Source organism: Bos grunniens, chromosome 26 (genome assembly GCF_055505025.1).
Source record: "Bos grunniens cultivar Pamir isolate PY7600 chromosome 26, Bosgru_T2T1.0, whole genome shotgun sequence".
NCBI classification, from domain to species: domain Eukaryota; kingdom Metazoa; phylum Chordata; class Mammalia; order Artiodactyla; family Bovidae; genus Bos; species Bos grunniens.
Genome location: NC_141190.1, coordinates 24,423,547 through 24,446,539, shown reverse-complemented (window position 1 = coordinate 24,446,539; position 22,993 = coordinate 24,423,547). Strand labels below are relative to the sequence as shown.

General features: G+C 49.2%; 1 protein-coding gene across 4 annotated transcripts in view; it reads left to right on the top strand.

The window, feature by feature from the left end:
* The window catches only part of SH3PXD2A (SH3 and PX domains 2A), a 249,553-nt gene that overhangs the window by 88,804 nt on the left and 137,756 nt on the right, over positions 1-22,993 (top strand). For 3 of the 4 annotated variants that reach the window (XM_086377592.1, XM_086377593.1, XM_086377590.1), the window contains exon 3: positions 8,065-8,140. In XM_086377592.1, the coding sequence (XP_086233718.1) occupies positions 8,065-8,140 (76 nt within the window). Of the gene's footprint in view, positions 1-7,418; positions 7,532-8,064; positions 8,141-22,993 lie in introns of those variants that run through there. The other variant, XM_086377594.1, reaches the window with a different exon arrangement.

The window sequence follows — 22,993 nt, the reverse complement described above, 5'->3', positions numbered from 1 at the left end:
CAAAAATGCAAATTGGTTCAACATTTCAAGATCTATCAGTATATTTCACTATATTGGCAGAATATAGGAGGAAAAATGCATCAGTCGATTCAGTAAAAGCATGATTTTTTAAAAAACATCTAAGTAAACTAGAAATCAAAGAAAGCTTTCTTATCCTGGGCATCTACAGAGAACCTGCCAGTATTATCATACTTCGTGGTGAAAGCCTGAGTATTTTCCTCTTAAGACTGGAATAAGGCAGGACTTCCCTAATGGTCCAGCTGTTGAGACCCTATGCTTCCACTGCAGGGGGTGCACAGCTTCAGTCCTGGTCAGGGAACTAAGATCCAGCATTCCACTCCATATGGCACCTCCCAAAATAGACTGGAATAAGGCAAGAATGTTCTCTTTTACTTCTTTTATTCAGCATGGTCCTGGACCTTGTAGCCAGTGAAATAAGAAAAGACATACATGTTGGAAATAGAAAGATATATAATGGTCTTTTTTTTTCCTCCTGACATGACTGTCTATGTAGAAAATGCTAAGAAATCTGCAAAAGACAAAAATACCTATTAGAATCAATAAATGATTTTAACAAAGTTGCAGGATACACGTTCAGTATGCAAAAGCCAACTGTATATCTGTATACTACTGCTGCTGCTGCTGCTAAGTCGCTTCAGTTGTGTCCGACTCTGTGCGACCCCATAGACGGCAGCCCACCAGGCTCCCCCGTCCCTGGGATTCTCCAGGCAAGAACACTGGAGTGGGTTGCCATTTCTTTCTCCAATGTATGCTACTAGCAGCAAACAATTAGAAAATGAAAATTTCAAACACTGTTAATAACAGTTTCAAAACACATAAAACTTATTACATCAAGAGAATGACAAGACAAGCTACAGACTGGGAGTATATATTTGCAAAGACATATCAGATAGATGATTGTTATCCAAAATATATAAAGACCTCTTAAAATTTAACAATAAGAAAATGAGCAGCCTGACTAATAAATAAACAAAGATCTTAACAGAGGCCTCACCGAAGATATATAGATGGCAGATAAGCATATGAAGCAGTGCTCAACATTGTCTGTCATTAGGAAATTGCAAATTAAATCTACAAAATCCTATCATGACACACCTGTATCAGAATAGTGAGAAGCCAAGGCACTGACAATACCAAATGTTGGCAAGGATGTAGAGCAACAGGAGCTTGCATTCATTGCTGGTCACAACGCAAGATGCTGCAGCCACTTTGGAAGATAGTTTTTTTACAAAACTAAACGTACTCTTACCATGCAGTTCGGCAGTCATCCTCCAAATGGGCTCAAAACTATGTCCACACAAAAACCTGCACATGGATGTTTACAGCAGCATCATTCACAATTGCCAAAACTTAGACACAACCGAGATGTCCTTCAGTAGGTGAACAGGTAAATAAGCTGTAGTACATCCACATGATGGAATCTTACTAGTCAGTGTTAACAAGAAATGAACTATCAAGCCATGAGAAGACATGGAGGAAACTTAAATGCATATTGTACATTTTAAAAATTAAAGAATCTATTTTGAAAAGACTACATTGTGTATGATTCCAACTCTGTGATCTTGTAGTAAAGGCAAAACTATGGAGATGGTAAATTCCAGTGGTTGCTGGAATTAGTGGAAAGGGGATGAGTCGGTGGAGCACAGAGGTTTCTCAGGACTGTGAAGCTACTCTATATGATTCTGTCATGGTGGACACACGTGATACATTTGTCCAAACCTATCAAATGTACAATATCAAAAACAAACCATAGTGTGAACTATGGACTTTGGATGATAGTTCTTTGTCACTGTAGGTTCATCAAGTGCAATTAATGTGCTGCTCTGGTCTGGGATTTTGATGGGGGAGACTGGGAATGTGCTTGGTGAGGAAGTCCATGAGAATTCTCTGTACTTCCTGCTTCATTTTGCTTTGAACCTAAAACTTCTCTTTAAAAGTCTATTAAAAAAGAAAACTTCTATAAAGCTACAGTTATCAAGATGGAGTGGCACAGACATAGGCTAGATATATAGATCAAAGGGATAGAATTGAGAGTCCCGGAATAAACCCATACATCTATCTTGAACTGGTTTTCTGCGAAGGCACCAAGACTATTCAAGAGGAAGGATCCCTCCTCTTGAGGGCAATGAGATGAACTTGTACCAAAACGTCTCAAAAAACTATATGAAGTGCTGAAATAGGGACTGTTGGAATTCACAGAGAGGAGGGGTGACCTTAGGCTGGATGGTCAGGGGCTTCCCAGTGTAGATATTTCCTGATACTTTCATCAAAGAAGGAAGGGATGGGGACATACATTTCAGACCACGAAGGATGAGAACTTTAAGAAAAGTCACGTGATGCATCGCTATCGTCCCTGTCTGTTTCTGTGATTCTTCCTGTGGTCCTGCGTCTAACACAGGGCCTGGTGAACAGACAAGCCATGATCTCTGAATCCCCAGGGAGATGAGGTGACTTTGCCTCTTTATAAGTGGGATCTCTAGATCAAGGAACCCACCAGCCTCTTGTAGTAACGAATGTTCCCTTTGTTCCTGAGCTAGAAATGGTCATAAGCATTGGGGCCTCAGAGCCGGAGTCGCTGGGAACTCCACCCACTCGGAAGGGCGAGGAGCCGAACTCTTGGGTTACAGATGTGCCCCAGCTGGGTCTGAGGCCCACCCCTCTCCCTCCCCAGTGTTTATTGCTGCTCAGCCCTGCCCAGGGAGAGCTGCCGAATCAGCTTTCTCTGGCCGAATCAGCTTTCTCTGGCCGGGGCTGGCTCTTGGAGCCGAGCTGTCCCGTATCTCTCGCACTATCCACCCCTTAGATAAACAGCCTGGCGTCCTCCACACGCTGCAGAGCTCTGATGTGGTTGCTCAGGGCTTCCTCAGCCAAACACTCTTGCTCTGAGAGGGACCCTGGCAACGGGCCCTGCTTTTCCTCCAGCCCAAGTCAGGCCCTTGCTGGAGTGACAGGAGAATCCACTTCCTGCCCAAAAAGGTGGCCGCAGCAGTATTCTCTGAGGGGCGGAGCTTCCTTCCTCACGGCCCACACACCCAGGCTTCCTCCCCAGGGAAGGTCTGGGCAGCTTCTTCATCAGACAGCCCCCCCTCAGCCTTCCTTTCATGTGACTTTTCTCTATCAGACCCCCGTCCTGCAAATTAGACACCCACCAGGTTATACAACTCCGCTTCCCTGGTAGCTCAGCGGTAAAGAATCCTCCTGCAAAGCAGATATGGGTTCAATCTCTAGGTGGGAAGATTCCCTGGAGAAGGAAATGGCAACCCTCTCCAGTATTCTTGCCTGGGAAATCCCCCAGGCAGAGGAGCCTGGAGGGCTAAGTCCAGGGGTCGCAAAAGAGTTTAGCGACTAAACAACAACAGGTTATCGAACCCACTTTGCAGCCCACCTGGCCCAGACATTCATCTTGTGTATTACACATGATGGCAGACGTTCATCCCCAGCCTTAATGTGCTGTGCACGGGCCACGCCACTGCCCGGTGAGGTCTTGCAAGCCCCCCATACTGAGTAAACTCAGCTGGCTGCCTGTATTTGGTTTACTCTGGAGTCTGAGCCAGGGGATTTGCTTTCTTTGAAAAGTGACCTGTAGGCAGAGAAAATGTCACAAGCATCTGGTTAGCAGTGCGTCGCCTTCCTGTGGCCAGTAAGCCCTGGAGGAGACCAGGAGGACAGATGCCGAGGCTGAGCGGTGGTGGTGTGATCAGATGACAGGTGTAGCTGGGATCCGCACCTGAGAGCGGCCGGTCAGCTGGGTGCTTACAGCTCTGGGGAGGGCCCACTGACCCAGTACTTTAATTATATGGGCTTGTCTTGGCCTCAGAGGGACCCAGATTAAGACAGAGTTGGGGGAAGCGGAAAAGCTGTAACAGAAGGAGGAGGTGGGAGAGAGGTCGGCTGCCTAGCATCCTCAAGAGGCCTTCTGAGGGAAAATTCAAATCTGCGAGGCTATCAGATGACCCCTGCCTTCTAGGAGGCACATGAACCCAGGGGGAGAGGTCAGGCTGCTCTTGGCAAGGAAGGTACAGGGAACGTGACCATCGCTCTGCCAAGACAGAGCTGGCCTCACCTCCTACAGGAAGTCTTCCCTGACCTCTCCCTTCAGGTCCCACAGGATGCTGTTCATACATCCTCACCATTCCCCGTCACTCCAGAACTTGCTTGTCTGTCTCTAGCACCAGGACAAAGCTTCACAGACCTCTGGGCAGAGCCCAGGAAACTGCATTTTTAATAGACGCCTCCCTCCACCAGGGCGTCAGGTTTGAACAGACCTTAAGCTATGCTTTGAGAACCATCTTGCTCTACAGCAGCCTGTCTATAGTATATAATGTAATATCAATATAATATCCAAATATAATATCAACCACATGTAGAATTTAAATTCTTCTAGTAGCTATGTAAAAGCATAAAACAGGTGAAATTGTTTTAAGAGTATTTTTACTTAACCTTTCATATCCAGAATATTATCATTTCAACATACAATCAGTACAGACATTGTTAATGAGATATTTCACTTGTTTTGTTTCGTACTAAGTCTTTGAAACCTGGCACATATTTTATACTTACAGGGCATCTCAATTTGGATGGGCCATATTTCAACAGCCACATGTGGGTGGTGACTGCAACATGAGACAGCTCTAGAGCTTTGTTGCTGAATGTGACTGTGGACCAGCAGTTTCGGCCTCACCTGAGCTTCGTAGAAATGGAGGATCTCGGGCCCCTGCCTGGACCCACTGAATCAGCACCTGCTTTTTAACATGTTGGCAGAGGTGCTCTGTATGTGTGTTGAAGGCAGTGAAGCCCTGCTCTAGATCGAGACCATGAGCTCCTTGGTGTAGAGACTGTGATGTAACTCATCTCTAGCACCTCACAGAGGGCTGGCATATAGAAGGCACACGGCAAATGTTTTGAGAGGAAAGGAAGGAACGCATGAATCTTTCTCTGCCCACCTCTCTTGGCACCACCTTCCCTATGCATTGTTGGTGAGAATCTCAGAATCCTAGGTCTGAAAAAGAATTTAGCAGTCAGCGAACAAATGTAGATCAGAGCAGATAAGCAACTTAAAGTTTCTGTAGCCTAACTCCTGCGAGCCCCAAAGAGACAGGGCAGTTTGGGCAAGTCTCTTGGCTTGCCAGGCATAGCAAGCCTCCCTTTTTCAGGAGAAAAGTGATCTGATGAGGGCAAATTACTCTACACTGGGCCCTGAGCCGGGCCTGCCTTTCTCCCCATTCTCTCTGTGCCATTTCTCAGAAATCCTATGAAGCTGCTGCTCAGAGGCCCCAGGCCTGGCCTATAGCATGTCAGTTATATCCATCTATTTATCCTCAGTCTTCTTCCAGAAGAGATTTAAGGCACCTATAGATTTGCATAGATTTCAATGAGATGAAACAAAGGATAGAAGAAGTATTAAGGTGTACATAGGTACATGGAAAGGATGTTCACTCTGGTGTTACACGTAAGTAGTGAATACCCAACAGTAGTTGCTCAGTCGTGTCTTACTCTCTGCGACCCCATGGACTACAGCACGCCAGGCTTCCCTGTCCTTCACTATCTCCTGCAGTTTGCTCAAGTTCATGTCCATTGAGTCCGTGATGCTATCTGACCATCTCATCCAACAGTAGAGTGTAGGTAAGTCAACCATGGCCCGTTCAAACATCGAAATTCTATGTCACAATGAAGAATGCTAGTATGGAAATAATCCTGACATGAGACAATGCCATTACACAGTATAATGCATGGATGAGCTTATTTTATCTAATGCACATCTGGAAAGGATATACAGCCCAAATATTAATGTTGCTTTTTCAGGGGGAAGGATAGTGAGTGACTCTTGCTCTCTTTTTTTATCTACTGCTTCTGTCAGTTCAGTTCAGTTCAGTCGCTCAGTCATGTCTGACTCTTTGTGACCCCATGGACTGCAGCATGCCAGGCTTCCTATCTGTCACCAACTCCCAGAGCTTGCTCAAACTCACGTCCATCGAGTTGGTGATGCCATTCAACCATCTCATCCTCGGTCATCCCTTTTCTCCTCCTGCCTTCAATCTTTCCCAGCATCAGGGTCTTTTCCAATGAGTCAGTCCAATTACTGCTTCTGTAATTTCTAGTTTTTTCCCTCAATGAATATGAATTACTTGTGTAATACAGAAAAAAAATTACAAAGTAGAAGATGGCTGAGGGGATGGGGAGAGAAAAAAGTAAAAGTTGTACTCCATGTAGAATTTATTTGAAAATCTATTAATTTAAAAAATCCTAAGTACAAGTTTATAGTGTTAGGTCTGTTGTCTGTATTTGCACGTAGCAGGCAATTATTAAATGGTAGAGAGGTGGACTTACAACATTGGGGTTTGAAAACCCATGAGCCAGCTTTTGTTAAATTTTAGTCTGTGTTCAGGGAAGTGAAAGTTAATAACGGTGCAATAGTTGTGTTGTTTTGAATGGAATCCAACAACGACCCACCCTTCACATGTGGGCTCTAAATAGCCTGTGTGTGTTGGATTATGGCTGTGCAAGAGAGGATCCTAAAATCATGCCTTAGAACTGGGCAGGCAGGTGGCTAGATGGGAATATGCACACACGGGCATGTGTGCACACACATACACGCATGCACACATACCACGCACACGTCAAATCTAGCGTAGGACCACATGTCACCACCTCCAAGGCAGCACTTTGGTCCCAGTTGACTCCTAAGTGATCTCCTGTTTCCCCAGTGTGGCCCCTTCACTTCCCTGTAGCTCCAGCCGTCCTCTGCATGATCCGCCTCTGCCTGGATCCCATTACCTGTACCTCCAGCCCTGCACACTCCTCTCCAGCCTCCACTCCACTGGCTGTTCCCTTGCCTGGACTATTCTCCCCCTCCACTGTGGCTCGCTTCCTCTCCATCAGGTCTCTGCCAAATTGCCATCTGATTTGTGAGGATTCCCTCACCACGCTATATAAAATCACTGTTTCTTCCTGTTCTGCCCCACCACTTTATCCTACTTCATTTTTCTTTATAGCACGTATCCCCACAGCATAGCACTTATTTGGTTACTGTGTGGTCTCACCAACTAGAATGTAAACTCCCTGAGGGCAGGAACTTCGTCTCTTTTCTTTACTGCCGATTTTTCTAAGTGCCCAGTGCTCTAAGGAGACGCTCAATAAATATTAATTGATATTAGAAAGAAGGGATGAACTTTCATTCATCATGTGAGGGATCTTCCTCATTTTACCGATGAGGCAAAAGCTTGCAGCCTGGCCCAGGGTCATGCAGCTGGGGCAGTGGGTTGGGTCCAGCTCTCCACTCCGCTCCACCTCCCACCCTCCCTTGCCTTGGAAGGGAGGCTAACCACACACACACACGCACACACACACAGGGGCCGTGGCTTCGTCCATCCCGTCTCCTGTGTGTTTTTCCAGTTTATACAGAATTTCAGCCCAGCATAGCGGAAGAAAAAACAGCTGTTCTTCCAGAACCCTGGAAGCTCTTCCAATGGGTCTGTCCCTGGAAAAACAGCAGCGACCTCAGGGTGGGAAGGTAGGAGACGGAAGAGGGGGCAAGGGGCTAGACTTGGTTTTGCAATTAAAATAACATCTGGGTCTGTTTCTGCAGAGTGGTTCTGGAAGGTGGGTGGTCTGTCTGATGTATCAGGTGGGGCCTTCTGCATCCTGGCCCAGGGTTGGGGGGGATGGGTTGAATGACTAAAGAGCTCACCCAGCATATGACGTGTGAAAAAAACTGGGTCCACAGAAGCCTCTGGAAATCCCACCTGCAGCCTGGCCTGAAATCTTGCTGGCCCCTACACCGGCCTTCCTCCGGGGTGTCTCCGGATACCTCCCCTCCTGCACCCTCAGGCCTCCTTGAGACGGTTCAGGCACCCCCTTTGATACACAGAAAGCTCTGCCTGTGCGCACTCATGCCCCATGTGGTTTGTTAATCGTCTGTGAAATGAGGGATTTGAGGCATCGCTCATCCGTGTGAGGGCGGTGGGGCCGGGAGCAGTGGAGCGGAGTAGGGGAAGCGGAGTAGTCCCAGTCTTCTGAATCCTATCCCTCTGTCTGGCTTCTCAGATGCAGCTTTTGGATAAGTTTCCCATCGAAGGTGGCCAGAAGGACCCCAAGCAGAGAATCATCCCCTTCCTCCCAGGTAAGCTTGGGATGGTCCCTGCTGATGGGATGGGGGTACCCTGGAGAGGGACGTTCTCTAAGCCAAGAGAAGGTTGGCAATTCTACCAGAATTCTGGCTCAGGGTGGGCCTAGCAACCTGCATGTTAACAACCCCCAGGGGATCGGAAGTCCCTGATTTTGAAGGCCATTGCCTTCACAGGGGCCTCTCCTACCTCTGCTGGCCCCAGACTGTGTAACCTATGAGGAGCTTCTCAGCTCTGGGACTTTGGTGTCCTTTTTACAAAAAGCATAGAGAGCTCAAGTTCTCCCATGAAAGGATGAAAAACTGCAGACTGAACTCTCCACTGGCTCCCGTTGTAATCACAGATAACCTTAAATCGAGCACACTTTCCCTCCCACCCTGTTCGAGTCCTCCTGGCACGGTTATCCAGCGAGATCCTGCCAGCTTACATAACTCAGCCTGTGAGCTGACAGAGAGAGGATTTGAACCCAGGTTTGTCTGATCATAAAGGCCGTTAACCATCACACCATTTTGGAGCATGTTCAAGGCAATTGATTATGTTGTGTAATCGAGAGGGACTCTTCTCAGGGTGGCATAACCTGCTATTACTGTGATGTCTTCAACTGGTATAGGAATATATAGCTTACAAAGTGCTTTTAAATTTGTGATCATATACAAATCTCCAAACTGAGGCATGCATTATGATTTCTGCTTGAGGGATGAAGATGCTGGGGTTCAGAGATGTTAAGTAACTGACCATCAAAGTGGCAGAGCTGAGGTGTGAGCTTGGTTTCCTGCCCCAAACTGGGCTCTTTGCCCTGAACTGCGTGGGTGGTACTGCCTGCTGGCTCTCCGATGCCCTGTCTTTCCCCAGGCTGGTGGGCTGGGCTGGTTCCTGGGGAGCTGCCCTCCAGTGGTCTTCACCCTCCATGCCCTCCTGGGGCCAGCCCCCAGGATGACAGGGATCAGTGGGGCCATTGCAAGTAGCAGATCTGCGTCTCATTAATCCCTGGCACGTGGCCCGCCCGTGGTTAGTACCTGCTTGTTGACTTGAAAACCTACTGTGGGGCAGCTCCCCCAGAGAGTGGTTCTTCTCTAAGAAGTGTACCCCCATCCTCAAAATCAGTGAAAGACAAAAGCAGGCATTGCTGCCTGCCCTCCCCGCCTAATGCTAAAGCTGTAGAGAATTGATTTACCTACAAAAAAAGAACTTCTAATCCCTACAGAACAGACAAGATGAGAACGAGTCAGTGAGGGTGTCAGGAATCTCAGCCCTGGGCCCCTGCCATGGAGGCAGGAGACTGCCTCCATTCCCCAGCCCAGGAGTTAACGTGGGGGACTTTTGCACCCTGCCTGGCTTTCCGCTGAGCCTCGAGGGAATTGGGACATCCAACACCCAGGTTTGTAGTGACCTTAGATGTTGCTCCCATACAGTCAGATTCTCCACCCACCAAGGACCTGGGAGCCCAGCTAGTGTCCAAGAGCCTAGGAAGCCAGTGCCGGGCCCTGTTGCTGAGTGGACCCAGCTTCGGGGTATGAAGGCTGCCTGTTTATCAAGAAGAACCAGTTTCTCCCCTACTTGTGACCAGTGATCCAAGGAGAAAGCACGTCACTGTTATTTACTCACTGGATGTTTATGAGGGGCTCAGCCTGTGCGGGGCCCAGGAATAAGTCCCCAGGGCCAGGGACTGGGGTGGCTGGGTGAATCCAGGGAGATCTGGATTTGTTTCCTTCATCTAAAGGAACCCTCAAGCTAAGAGAGAGGGAAGGTCTACTCCTTAATCATAGACGTACTGAAGGCAGAATGTGACCCTTCCTATCCCTGTGAAATTCCTTTTTTTTTTTTTGGCCATGCCACTCGGCTTGCAGAATCTTAGTTCCCTGACCAGGGATCAAACCCAGGCCCTGACAGTGAAAGTGCCAAGTCCTAACCACTGGACTGCCAGGGAATTCCCTGAAATTCCAATTTTGACTGAAAAAGAGCTCATTGTGAGCCCAAGGCATCAAAAGCCTCCTGCTGCAGGATAGAGACCTCTCTGAACTTCAGGTTCCTCTTCTAGGATTGGGGTGAAGATCAAAAGAATTCATGTGAAATACTTTGCACAGTGCCTGTCCCATAGTAAATGCTCAATAAATGGCAGCTATTAATTTAAAAGACTGCCCCTCCCTCCTACCCGCCCCCCACCCAAAATATCCAACTCCTGGGAGAAGGCACTGGACTCGGCCAGCCCCCAAGAGAGGATACTGTGCATTGTGTGTGTTATTGTCTAGAGGAGTGAGGTTGACTGGCCCCTCATGCCTACCCCATCCCTCCATCCAGAAGGAAGTTTCCTTTTCTTGTGTGTTTCTGCATTTCTCTCCTTCCTTCAGCGGAGCTCTCTCTCCATATCTTCCCTTTTGCTCACTTGCTCTCCAGAACTTCAGAATGGACATTTGGAATCCCACCCTCAGATCCCCAGGCCCTGTTACTGGCTTTTCCCTCACTCACTAGGAGCTACCTTAACCCTCTCATACTTGACTCAGTTCTTAGCTTGAAGAGGAAGGAAAAAGATTGAAGGAAAAAAAAAAATCAAGAGAAGCAGAACCAAGCAAGTAAGGGTTGGAGTGGGTCTGGGGGTTCCAAAGCCACCCCACAACCCTGAATCGAAGGAGCTCCCCCAGATATGAGGGTTTCAGAGAAGGGCAGTGATGAATGTTGCCTGCCTTAGGTCAGGTTTTGGGAAGCAGAGCCTGAGACGAGGGTTCTTAGGCAAGATGACTTCCGAGGACTGCCCTCAGGTAAACATCCCAGGTCAGTGAGGGGAGCAGCACAGGACAGGGGAGGACAAGGGGCCGAGGTGCGGGGTCAGCTAAGTCTGGCCTCAGCCTGATCCTGTGAGGAGCTCTGGAGGGTGGACGGCACCACAGAGTTGTCCCATCTTAGGGAAGTATATCAGCCACTATTATCATGAGCTGCCCCCTCTCTCAGCAGTGTGAAATGTGGACAGGTGCTCTTGAGGGCTGAGGGCATGTCCCTACAGAAGGGGAGCTGTGAGCCCTTAGCAGCCAACACCCACAGAGCGCAGGGTGGGAGCATCAGCTGGTAAGGGGCCCCGGACAGGATGCCTACAGGTAGACTGTATTACCTGACACCAGCTGGAGACCCTGTTCCCACCTCCCTGCCTCTGGAGAGGGCGTCTGCAGTCACCTGCTGATTCCCCAGGGCTGAGCCCTGGCGGCAGTGACTCAGCAGAACCTCGGTGCTCAAAGACGCTGAGGTAATCCAGCAGCGGATGCTCCGGCAGGCAGCCGGGAGGGCAGCAGCCAGGTTCAGGAACAGCTCCGCCAGCACTTTGCCTTGCCTGGAATTTCAGAACGAGGGGAATCCAAGGGCAGGAAGCAGGGCGCCCCTGTGGTCTCCAGAGGTGCCTTAATTTTAGCTTTAGAAGTGACTGGGACGTGATGTGCTTCTCTGCTGCCCAGGCAGGGGCTCTGGGGGTGTCTTTGGAGCATTAGGCCAGCTGCTGTGCTCTGGCTGCAGGCTTCTGTCTGGAGGCTCATAGACCTTTGGTGGTTTAGTCACTAAGTTGTGTCCGACTCTTGTGACCCCATGGATCATACCCTGCCAGGCTCCTCTGTCCATGGGATTGTCCAGGCAAGAATACTGGAGTGGGTTGCCATCCCCTCCTCCAGGGGATCTTCCCGACGCAGGGATTGAACCCACGTCTCTTATGTCTCCTGCTTTGGCAGGCGGGTTCTTTACCGCTAGCACCACCTGGGAAACCCTGTAAAACTCCTAGGTACTCTATATGCCTCCCCTCCAATTCCACGACCAAACCACAGGCTAGGTGGCATTAGTCCCAATTTATGGACAGGTCACATCACTTTCCGTCATCGCATAGCCACTGAGCTGTGTACCCACTGCCCAGCTTCCCCAGTAGTAATATCTTATTTAACAACAGTACATTATCAAACCCAGGAAATTGATGACTCAGTTATCTACAATTACAGACTCCAGAAATTGACTTTTAGTATAATGAGGTAGAGAGGACTAGTAAGCAAGCATGCCAGCTGATCCTTAGGAAGGAGACGGCGGTTTGACAATTGTCCCTGAGAAGTTCCTCTCCCAATCCTGACCCTTTGGCATTCGTACCTCTAACAGAAAGCAGGAGTGAACTGTGTAAATTTTTCTCTTTGGGACAAATCACATCATCTTTTAGGTATCCTAAATGCTATTTTTGTAAAAGAGACACATAATAAACCCTTTTGCAAAGTAGAGCATACTTTTTATTAAAGTAATTCTTTTCTGGGTTTATGTATATTTTTATAATTTGGGACTTCTTCTGAGTTTGCTGGAAGCAGGAAACAGACCTGAAACTCAGAGATTGGTCAACAGTGTTGACCTCAGTATGAGCAACACTAGTCCACCAGATTTGAGATTTTAGAGTAAGATATGGGATTTTACCGTATTTTCAAGCCAATTACATTAGCTTACCCCAGACTCCTGGATGCCAGCAGAAAAGACGAGACTCCTGGGTCAGAGACAGGAGGCTTCATGATGGCATTGCAAGCAGCATGAGCAACAGCACATTGGCATCAGCTCCCATTGCCTCCAAGTCCCGTAGGGCATGGCCCCATGGGCCCAGAACAATGCCTGCATGTGCAATGCATTACGTTATAGGAGAGGAACCAGATCTTAAGGAGCCCACATCTTTTATAAGGGGCAGTAAGCAAACCTACTCCTTTGGCTCTGGAAAGAGACTGTCCCAGTCTCCCAAGGCTCTGTGCAAACCTGCTGATTACTCCAGAGCAAGACACTGCCTCTGTCTTTTAAAACTGTTTGCTCTACAAGCACCTTTGAAAAGATAATCCAGAACAAAAGGCGGGCAGTGCTTTGTTGACAAGACACGGAAATGCAAGAGAACCAAAGAAAATTGTCTCACAAGTACATCTCTCTGAGGTCTCCTGCTTTGGGGAGGAGTGGACAGAAGTGAAGTTCTTTAGGATACTGGGCCAAGCATGATGGGGTCAGCAGCCTCTCAGGGCAGCCTACTGTTTACATGGAACTCTCTGCCTTGTTTTAAAAGACTATTGTGGAAAATCCATCTCCTGTTGCCCATTCTGGGATTGGAATAGATTTCCTGTATATCTTGAGTTTGCCAGCCCAAGGAGGCTCTTGGGGAGGAAATGGTCATTACAGAGTGAAATAGAATGTGTAGCTGCTGATGTAAAAAGCAAACCATTGCGACCAGGGACCAAGGGGCTTCAGAAGCCAGGCAGCAGAGCAGAAAGAGGTCAACTCGCTTGGCAAAGTCTGTGCAAGGTCTCCTCCCACTTGCAAGCCATCTGTGTCTCTGTACGGCTGGTGCTGGCCTCTGAACTTCCAGAAAGCCCCTTCACCTTCATATCAGAGTCAGTCCCACCCACCAGTATACATATTCCCGGGTTGGCGAGGCGTGGAGAAGCTAGATAGCTTAGGAAGAAAAGTGGGCCTATCACCTTAATCAGAGAGGTGCTGCCAGGCTGCCCACAGCCTCATGACCTCACGAACTTAGAGGAGTGTATTTTTAGAAAGCAAGCATGCTTCGTCCTTTGGTACCCGCTCGCCAGTTTACATGTTGCCCCCTTAGTGAAGAGGCAGTCTGGGGCCCCAATGCAGGGTAGGTGCTGGGGGAATTGCAAGCACGGGCTCTGAGTCCTTCCTCTCCCTGCCCCCCGAGAGCCCTGTGCAGGAGATCCGGTGTTTGTTCCAGCTCAGAAGGAAGCAAGGGGGAGGGATGTGTTTAGCTAGAGTTGGTCTGTGGCTTGGGGAAGAGTCAGCTCTCTCCCTGGGCTGTCGGTGGTTCTGCTGATCCCCAGCAGGCCTGAAAAAACCCTCCCCAAAGGGCCTGGAGGGCTGCGGGGGAATCAGCAGCTCAGAGATGCTGGCAGGTGCTGGACCCCCAGGGGAGATGGCCTGAGAGGTTTCTGAGCCCCACCAATGACCTGGGATGGCAGGAAAAGGCAAAGGTTCTATGTGATGCAGAACGGTCTGCTGGTAATGCCAGGGTTTCCAAAAGATCAACAAGATTATAGGCCTGAACAGCACCGTGTGCTGTTTTAAAAGCAACTTTCCTCTATTTCCTCTGGAAGTGCTGGGTCTTCTCTTGCTGTAATTACTGCCCCCACCCCTCAAAATCATCCTGTCACTCTGTAATCTGGGGCGGGTGGTTCCCGGGCCTGTTCTCGGCATCTGATTCTGAACGCTACGTGGAAGAGTGTTCCGAGTTTGTTTCTGCCACAGGTATTAGTTGAGCACCTACTACGTGCCAGGCTCAGCTGTAGGCACTGGTGACGTAGCCAAGAGCAAGGTAGACTGGGCCGCTGTTCTCAGGAAGCTTTCCTTCCAGCGGGGGAGTCTGGAAGCAAACCAGCGAGCAGTTTCCAATAGTGATAAGAGCCAGAAAGAAAAGCAGCCAGGTCATGCCACTGGGGCTCCATATGTGTACGCATGCTCGGTCACTTTGGTCACGTCCTACTCTTTGTGACTCTATAAACTCCAGGATCCTCTAACAATAGGATTCTCCAGACAAGAATACTGAAGTGCGTTGCCACGCTCTCCTCCAGGGGATCTTCCCGACCCAGGGATCAAACCCTTGCCTCCTGTGTCTCCTGCATTGCATGGATTCTCTACCGCTGAGCCACAGGGGAAGCCCTGCACCTGAGCTTACGTGATCCCAAAAGGCTGCTTTACAGAGGTGACACCTGAACTGAGCCAGACGTGGGCAGATCAGGGCCCCAGGTGCCAGGCTGAGGGGCCAGCAGGCTAAGTGTGACTGAGTGTCGATGTTTAAGAACAGCAGGAAGTGTGTAAAGCAGGTGGAAAGTGTCGGGGTGGAATGGCCACAGTGAACCAGGCAGACAGGAGTTGTGGAACCAAGGATTCCACAGCGTGTCTCCGTGGCAGAGCTGCCCAGGAATGAGAGGGCTCCACACGTGTGTGTCAGCATGGAAGGTCTGCCACGTGGCCCAGTCACAGGCCTCCCAGATCGGTTTCCTCATCTGTCAAATGGGTTAATCACGGTTTGGGACAGTGGTGCAAGCATGCAGTACCTAGAACTCATGGTGTGAACTGCCGAGGGAGAGACTCCAGGGCTCCCAGCCTGCCTCTCCTTCGGGCAGCTCGGCTGCAGGACACGTGGGTTTCCTGTGCGCCACCCTCTGCCCACCCTCTGTGTGCTGAGTCAGCGCCACAGAGCAGCCCCAGCTGCGCTTCCTGCTGCTCCTGCCCTCCCTGTGGTCACTTGCAAAGCTGCAGAGAGCTCCTTTCTGAAGAGCTGAAGATCCAGACGGTTGATCTGGGCAGAAAGGTGGAAGGAGACTGAGCATCTCTGGACCTGACGCTGTGATAACAGAGCAGGGTCTCGAGCTTCGCGGCAGCCAGGTCTCCCTGGAGGTAATGAGCTTTGGGGAAGGCAGTCACTCAAGGGCCCCTTTTACTTTTAAATGTCAGTGTGGCTCAGGCCCCCTCGTCCTTCCCCCATGCCATTCCCTCATTTCCAGACCAAGGCAGGAGTCAGGGCACTTTGTTACCATGTGCCATGTATCTTCTTGTCCAGAGATAATTCTAGAAGAGAATCAGCCTCTTGAACGTCCACCCCAAACCCTCAGCCCCCAATGGAGTGTGTCCTGGGGTATCTTCCACAAGAAGCCTCTGATCTAAGCAGAAATGCATTCTTTACATGGTCTCAGTCAGCTTGCCTAAGGTAATGTGCAGGGAAATGTGCCCTGGGCAGGAGCCAGAGTCCTGGATTCTAGTGTAACTCTTGCTCATCACTGTGGCACATTGCACACGGAAAACTAGAAGTTTGGTAGAGCAACCGGGGTCATCTTGCATGTTGGCAAAGTCACCAGAGAGATGTGACTTCCAGTCTCCGTGACATTCCTGATGTCCCCACCTCCTCCTCTCTAGAAATAAATGGTGTGCTTACCCCATGCCCAAACACCCTTTTTCGAGGGTCACATCCTTTCACTCCTGCTTAGAGGGCATTCAGGTGTGCCCTGGGAGTGGCACTATCAGGAAATACACACTATCAGGAAATGCCAGGTCAGTTACCTGAGCTCAGGTGTGATACAGGTGAGATAGCAAGAGGGCAGCTGAAGTCGGAGAAGAAAGCAGGTGCTGGGCCCCTGGGTGGGTGGGGGAGGGGCACCATGAGAAGCCTGGTCACTGAGCTTTCAGCGTGGCTGCCACACCCAGCCAGGCTGTGCCACGGTGCTGGGCCAGACTGAGGGGTGAGGATTTGTCCTCAGTGTGGTGAGAGATCTCTGAAGTTCTTAGGCTGAGGACCCATAATCTGATTTTTGTTTTGAAAGGATTCTCAGCTGAGCATCTGGGATAGACTAGAAGGGAAAAGGAGCGAGCGTGGGGTGGGGAGACCCATGGAGGCTGGATGGGGCCAGCAAGAGAGGAGGCTGGCTTGGCCCGGGCTGGGCAATGGCGTGGAGGGAAGAAGGCCTGAGGTGTATTTCAGAGGAACAGCCAGGAGGCCTCGCTGATGGACTAGAGCTGGGGGTAAGGGAGGGATTGAGAACAGCTGATGACATGCAGGTTGTATTGGGGGGCAGCCCAGCCCGAGATGCAGACCCAGTTTTCCCAGGACCTTTCCCCACCGTGGGCCTTGGACTTCACCCTGGGGTGAAAGGAAGCTTCCCCCACTCTCTGAGCTAGCTGAAGCCTCTGGCACGTATGAAAGATGCTTTGTGCTGGGGAGTCCCACCACCAGCCTGTCTCCCCAGGAGCCTCCAGGCATTAGGCGCTCTGGCTTCTGGGCCCAGGGGTTAGGAGGGGTGGCGGGGTAGTGATGGTGCAGGAAGAACACTGAGGCCCATTGAGAGGGAGCTCAGGGCCCCCCTTCTTAGGAGGTAAGGGTGCTGGTGGCAGATCTCCATGGTGTCCCTGGGCTGACCCCTCCACTGCTTGCTCAAGGTCACCCCAACTGGACCCAGCCCAAGGACAGAGCCCTGAGCCAGAGCTCTTCCCTGGTGAGAACTGAGCTAGCTCTTGGAGACGCCCCAGGCCCATAGGAACTGATGCCCCATTCATCCAGGGGCCGCCTGGCTCCGAGCTGTGGGCCCTGAGAGCACCCCTCCCCCTTCACCTCCACGGCTGCAAGGACTGGTGTCCACCGTGGAGGCCCCAGGATGCCAGACAGCCCAGCCTCCAGACCACAGTGGGCCTGAGGGACTGGCATGGCCTGAAGGTGGAGTCTGTTCACTTGAATGCACCTTCAGAAAGCTTAGGAGGAAGCGAGGGCACTGCAAGGGGTGGGCACGGGGCTGGCAGCACTAGCCTCTGTCTACACTTCAGGGGAAGGGAGGGAGGGAGAAGGGCCACGCTTCTATTTCTCCCCAGGCTGGAGCCCAGGGGCTGGATTTCCCCTTAATGAGGACGAAGGGGCAGATCTCAGGGAGAATTTCCAAAGCTGCATTGCTAAAGGATATACTGTGTGACTCCTCAGCTCTGCCAGCCCCAGAGCGTGGTGGTTCCAAACACCAGCTTTGGGCTCAAACGCCTCTGGGTTCACACCTGGGTGCTTGTTGTCCAAAACTGTGCTTTTTCCATGACGGAGCTGGTGCGTGTTGCATGTCAGTCAGCACTGGAGGCCTCACTTCAACCTCTCCACAGCCTAGCCTGTGATCCAGGGCTAGCCTTATGCTGCATCTCTGCACCTCCCTGGTGACCTTCCTCTGTTAAATTCCCCCAGGGCTGTTGAGAGTATCAGATGAAATGTTATCCATGAAGCACACAGCCAGCACTCAATACTTGATGGTGACTTGGTGAGTCCTAGTTCAGGGGGCTCAACACAAAAGGCTGAGCTGTCTCTCTCAGCTCCTTTCCAAGAGTGAGGTCTTACAGGCGGTCTGTGCATTTCAAGGTTTGCTGTTCAAAATGTAGCTGGCAGATCAGCAGCGAGGCTTCATCGGAGAGCTCGTTAGATATGCAGAGTCTTGGCTCCATGCCAGACCCACGAAGTTACAGTCTGCATTCTAATGAGATGCACAGGGTATTTGTATGTGTAGGAAAGCTGGAGAAGCACTGTTTTAAGGTCCAGTGGAGCCCTTCCTTAGACTGGCTGATTGTCTTCAGCACTTCCTGGGTGTTTGGTTACATTCAGGCCATTCACATAATATAAACCACTGGCCCTGTGTTGGTAAGTCAATTTCTGATCTAAAGTAGAGGTGCATGAGAGACAAGGCATCACACCTGTGAGGGCTGGTTCATCGATCTCAAATCCCTATACATACCTGAATTGCCTGCCTGTTTTCTGGGTCCCTGTTGGTTGGGGGTGTACGTCACGGCACAGCCCTCTTCCCCACCCATCACCAGCCTAACCAGAAGGGTGCTCAAGCCCCAGCCACACTTCGTCGTCAGTAAGTCGGAACACTCTCCCCTCCCTTCAAAGATGGGGTGAACTTTGGGGCCAAGGTGATTGCTAAGGTTTTTGTTTCAAAAGTCTCTCTGGAGATGGGAGATGGGAGAGACTAGCCTAGGAACCGTTCACTGGTGGTTTTGATGATAACATGGTATCTAGAGTCTACATGTACCGTCGTGTTATACTGTTAGGAGGGGAAAAGGCTTGAGTCTCTTTTAAGGAGTCTCCAGCAAAAAGGTAAAGACAAAAAAAATAATAAAATACAATAAACTGAGATTCTAAAGGAGTATCTTTTGCTCTTCTTTATAAAGCATTTATTGCAGACCTAAATTTCAAAACAAGCCAGAAGAGTGATTGGTAATTTGGTGCCTTCTCTGATTGGCAAGTTTTTTTACTCTCAGCTTCTTGTTTCTGATCTGAAAGATGAATTTACAACTCTAATAGTTGGTAATTGATGAAGATGGCTTAAGTAAAATCTCTGTAGTGGGCAGAGCTCTTCTCTCTAAATAGTAAGGCATGTTGCAGAAGGAGTTCACATGTGAGCCCAGTAGCCCAGGGATACTAATTGGCTACAGGAGAAAAGTTGCAGACAGCTTTCTGAGGAACTATGTGTAGGCTTAGAACTTTTAACAAAATTAACAGTTGTAACTGAAGAGATTTCTATTTAAGGATTATAGCTACTCTTTATTAAGTACATATTTTTGTCAGACTGTGCAAAGGGTTTCATGTGCTTATATTCATCTCTTTCATTGACAACAACCACACTTTGCAGATGAAGGCTCATTGGCTAGAAAAGGTATGCCACCCACACCAGAGTGTTTGCATTTCTTTAGATTTTGTTTCAAGTTTCATATTATGGGCTTTTTAAATTATGTCAGTTAGAGGTTGATCAGTGTTGTCCTTTTGATAAAGTGTTCCGACAGTAAAGGTCTTCTCTAGATAACACTTTGTCCCTTTTCACTTAACCTACCCAACTTCAACAAGCCACCTAGTGTTCGATGCTGGAATTGCATGCACAGTACCCAGAAGGAATGACTTCTGCCAGCTGGCTTTGTAAACATCAATGTATAAAGGAACCATGTAGTGACAATCATCACAGATAACTATTTTCCAAACCATGGTTCAACAGGGGACTAAAAATAAGAAAGAAATCCCACTTTATCTTTATTTTTCTATGTAACCCTGAAACCAGGAAGTTTTCATTTGGAGCACCAAATAGAACCTTAGGAAATGTCACTTGGTTTGACTTGTTCATTCATAAAACTGGGTTAGAGAGAAATTCTGAGCCTGCTTTGCTGTCCACAGTTTCTTGTGCTGTGCCTGACGGCTCTTCCAACATTGAGATGGTTTCCTGTGTATGGTAATGGATGTCCCTTTATTCAGAAAGGAATCAGACCTGGCTTTAGTCCCAGCAGTGTGTGACTTAGGGCAAGTCGGAAAATACCTCTGAACTTCAGTTCCTTCTTCCTTGGTCATGGGGATTTTGAAAACTGAAGTTTTTGAAGAGCAGAAACCACGTCTTATTCATTCAGATCCCCCCCCCCCCCCGCCACGAGGACAGGTCGTAGCCCCTCTGTAAGCCCGAATTTCTCCACCTGTGAAATTACTGGACTTGATACTGTCTAGGTTTTCTCACACACAGTCTCAACATTTTGCCATCTAATAGCCATTAAGACCAAAAGAACAAGTGCCTAATGGTGAAATATCATGCAAAGGGAAAAAACATTTTAGAGGAATAGAGGTCTTCTAGGCCCACCTCAAATCCTACTGTGTTGGCAGAATGCGGCTGTCTCTGTATAAGGCCAGCTTTGTGTCCTCCCCCCAACCCCCATTTCCTCTAGAAAGCGTAGAAAGCCCCCTTGTCTTGAATGCTTCCCCATGAAGAGCTCCTGCTGAAAGGCTGCACACACAGCCAAGGCTTTGACCTTCACCTTTGCCCTGACACAACTGGTAAAAGAGTTCTTATCCTCTCCTTTCTGGGGGTGGGGGAGCAGAATCTAGCTAGGGTGAGCAGAAATTCAATGAAACTATAAATAGAAACATGGCCTATAAATAATGCTGCCCCCAAATATCTGGAGGCACAAACGCTGCCCAGCAGTAGACAGTCACAAATCACGATGGCCTGGAAGTGAGCAAGCCCTGTTCGTCTGCTTGATGTCTCTTGGGATACTTCAGACTTGTTGCTGGGGCCTCGTTTCTCTTTCTGGGCTCTAGAAATGCCCTTGTTGTTTGCTGCCCTGGTACCCGTCTTCTGCTAAATCTTTTTTTGTGACCAGGCGCATTCACTGAAGCAAAGTAACAGTGCCTGGAGTCAGACCTGGCTTTAGCTCCAGGACTATGTGACTTGGGGAAAGTCAGAAGATACCTCTGAGCTTCAGTTTCTTCAGATCTTCCCTGGGTTGGAAAGATCCCCAGAAGGGAACAGCTGCCCACTCCAGTATTCTGGCCTGGAGAATTCCATGGACTGTATAGAATTCTGTAGAATGTATAGAACTGCATAGAATGTCGCAAAGAATCGGACTCCACTGAGTGGCTTTCAATTTTGCTTTGTGAGTGTTTTTAACATAGATAAAAGAAAAAGAAACAAAGCCTACACTTCTCAAAAAAAGCAAAATGGAATGGACAAAGGAGGAAATAAGTAGAAAAAACACCAAACCAGAAATCCAGTGTTAATTCTCAACACAAGCCTGCCTCAACTTACTTATGTGACAAAGATTAAGTGACCAGCTCTTTGAGCCTCTTTAGATCTGTAAAGTAAGTTAGATTAGCTCAGTGCGTCTAAGCCTAAAAGGTACATGAGATTCACTTGTGTGTGTGGTGGGTCGGGAGGGGGCGGACGGGGAGGGTGTTTATTTAAAATGCAGACTTTTACCCCTCTCTCTAATTCAGAGGGTCTGGCTAAACCCCAGCAATTTGCATTTATAGTCAATACCCCTAATATCTCTGATTCAGGTAACCCAGGGACTCTCATTCTCTCAAAAGTAGTGCCAGGCCCTGTATCAGTAACCTACTGCTGCATAACAAATATAACTCCCCCAAATTTAGCAGCATAAAACAATAAACATTTATTATCTCACACAGTTTCTAAGGCCAGGGATTCAGAAATGGCTTAGGTGTATGGTTTTGACCTGGGCTCTCTCATGACGTTTTTAGTCAAGATGTCATCTGAAGGCTTGACTGGGGCCGGAGGATCCACTGGCAAGGTGGCTCACTTCAGACTGCAGACTGGTGGCCTGCAGACTGGTGCTGGCTGTTGGCAGGAGGCCTCGGTCCCTTCCCAGGTGCACCTCTGCTTGAGTGTCCTTACGACTCAACGGCTGTCTTTTCACAGTGTGAGTGACCCCAGAGCAAGATCAAGAAGGAAGCCACAGTGCCTTTTCTAACCTAGTCTTGGGAGTCACACCATCATTTCCAAAGTGTCCTATTGGCCCCACAGCTTGGCCCTATTCACTGTGGGAGGGGGCGATACAAGGCGTGAGGACCAGGAGGCCAGAGCCACCGGGGACCACCTTGAAGGCAGACTGCCACACGCTCCTTTGAGTCCTCAGTTCTGTGAGATGGTGTCAATGGTGGCAGCTCTTGTTGTTGGGTTAGGATTGGGGTAAAAATTGGAAGTAAGAAAAACGGCTGAGCTGGGGACTCTGGGGAATGTAAATTTTAAGTGCAGACGCTACAAATTCCACCCTGGAACCAGGCTGCCAGCCCAAGTCCTGCCGAGTCCCAGCCTGGCTGCTAACTTGCTCTGCGAAGTCAAGCAAGACATGGCCCTCTTTGTGCTCAGCCTAGACCTCAGAAAGTGAGGGAGCTGGGCACAGTGACCTCCAGGATCTCCTGGTTTTACCCCCCAGGATCCATTTGGATTGTGGTAGGTGCAGATACTGGTGAGAACACAGGTTTGAGCTTGTGCTATGCGTGCCAGACAAGTGTGTCCCCCTCAGGGTTCAAACTTGAGGGAGAAGGGCTTCGGAAGGGTCTAAGGGGACTGTGTCTTCCCAGGAGTAATCTGTGGTCTGTGGCCATAAGAGTTCAGGAACATGTGTTTCTGCAATGTATAAAGTCAGTGGCTCTCCTCTGCTGTGTGGTCCATGTGATTGAGCCCCTGTTACCATTGTCTGTTCAAGTACCACATCTCATAACCTCCCAACACACTTATACACAGACACACACACAGACACACACACACACACACACACATTCACACATACACTCTTTTTCTCTCACTCTGCCAGCCACACTGAACTCACCCTAGCTGGTTTCTTTTATCTCTGGCCCTTTGCTCACATTCTCCCATCCTCCTGGAACATTCTTTTCCCTACCCTTAACCTGGTGCATTCCTATCGCCTTTCAGGCCTGTCTCCCTCTTGTATGTCCCCATCATAACTGATTGCTCTGCGGCACAGTACCCACCCAGACCCTGTTCTCTGGGAGGGGAGGGGCCCCGTGCTGTGCATACTGTTCCCCATCACGTCCCAGCCCG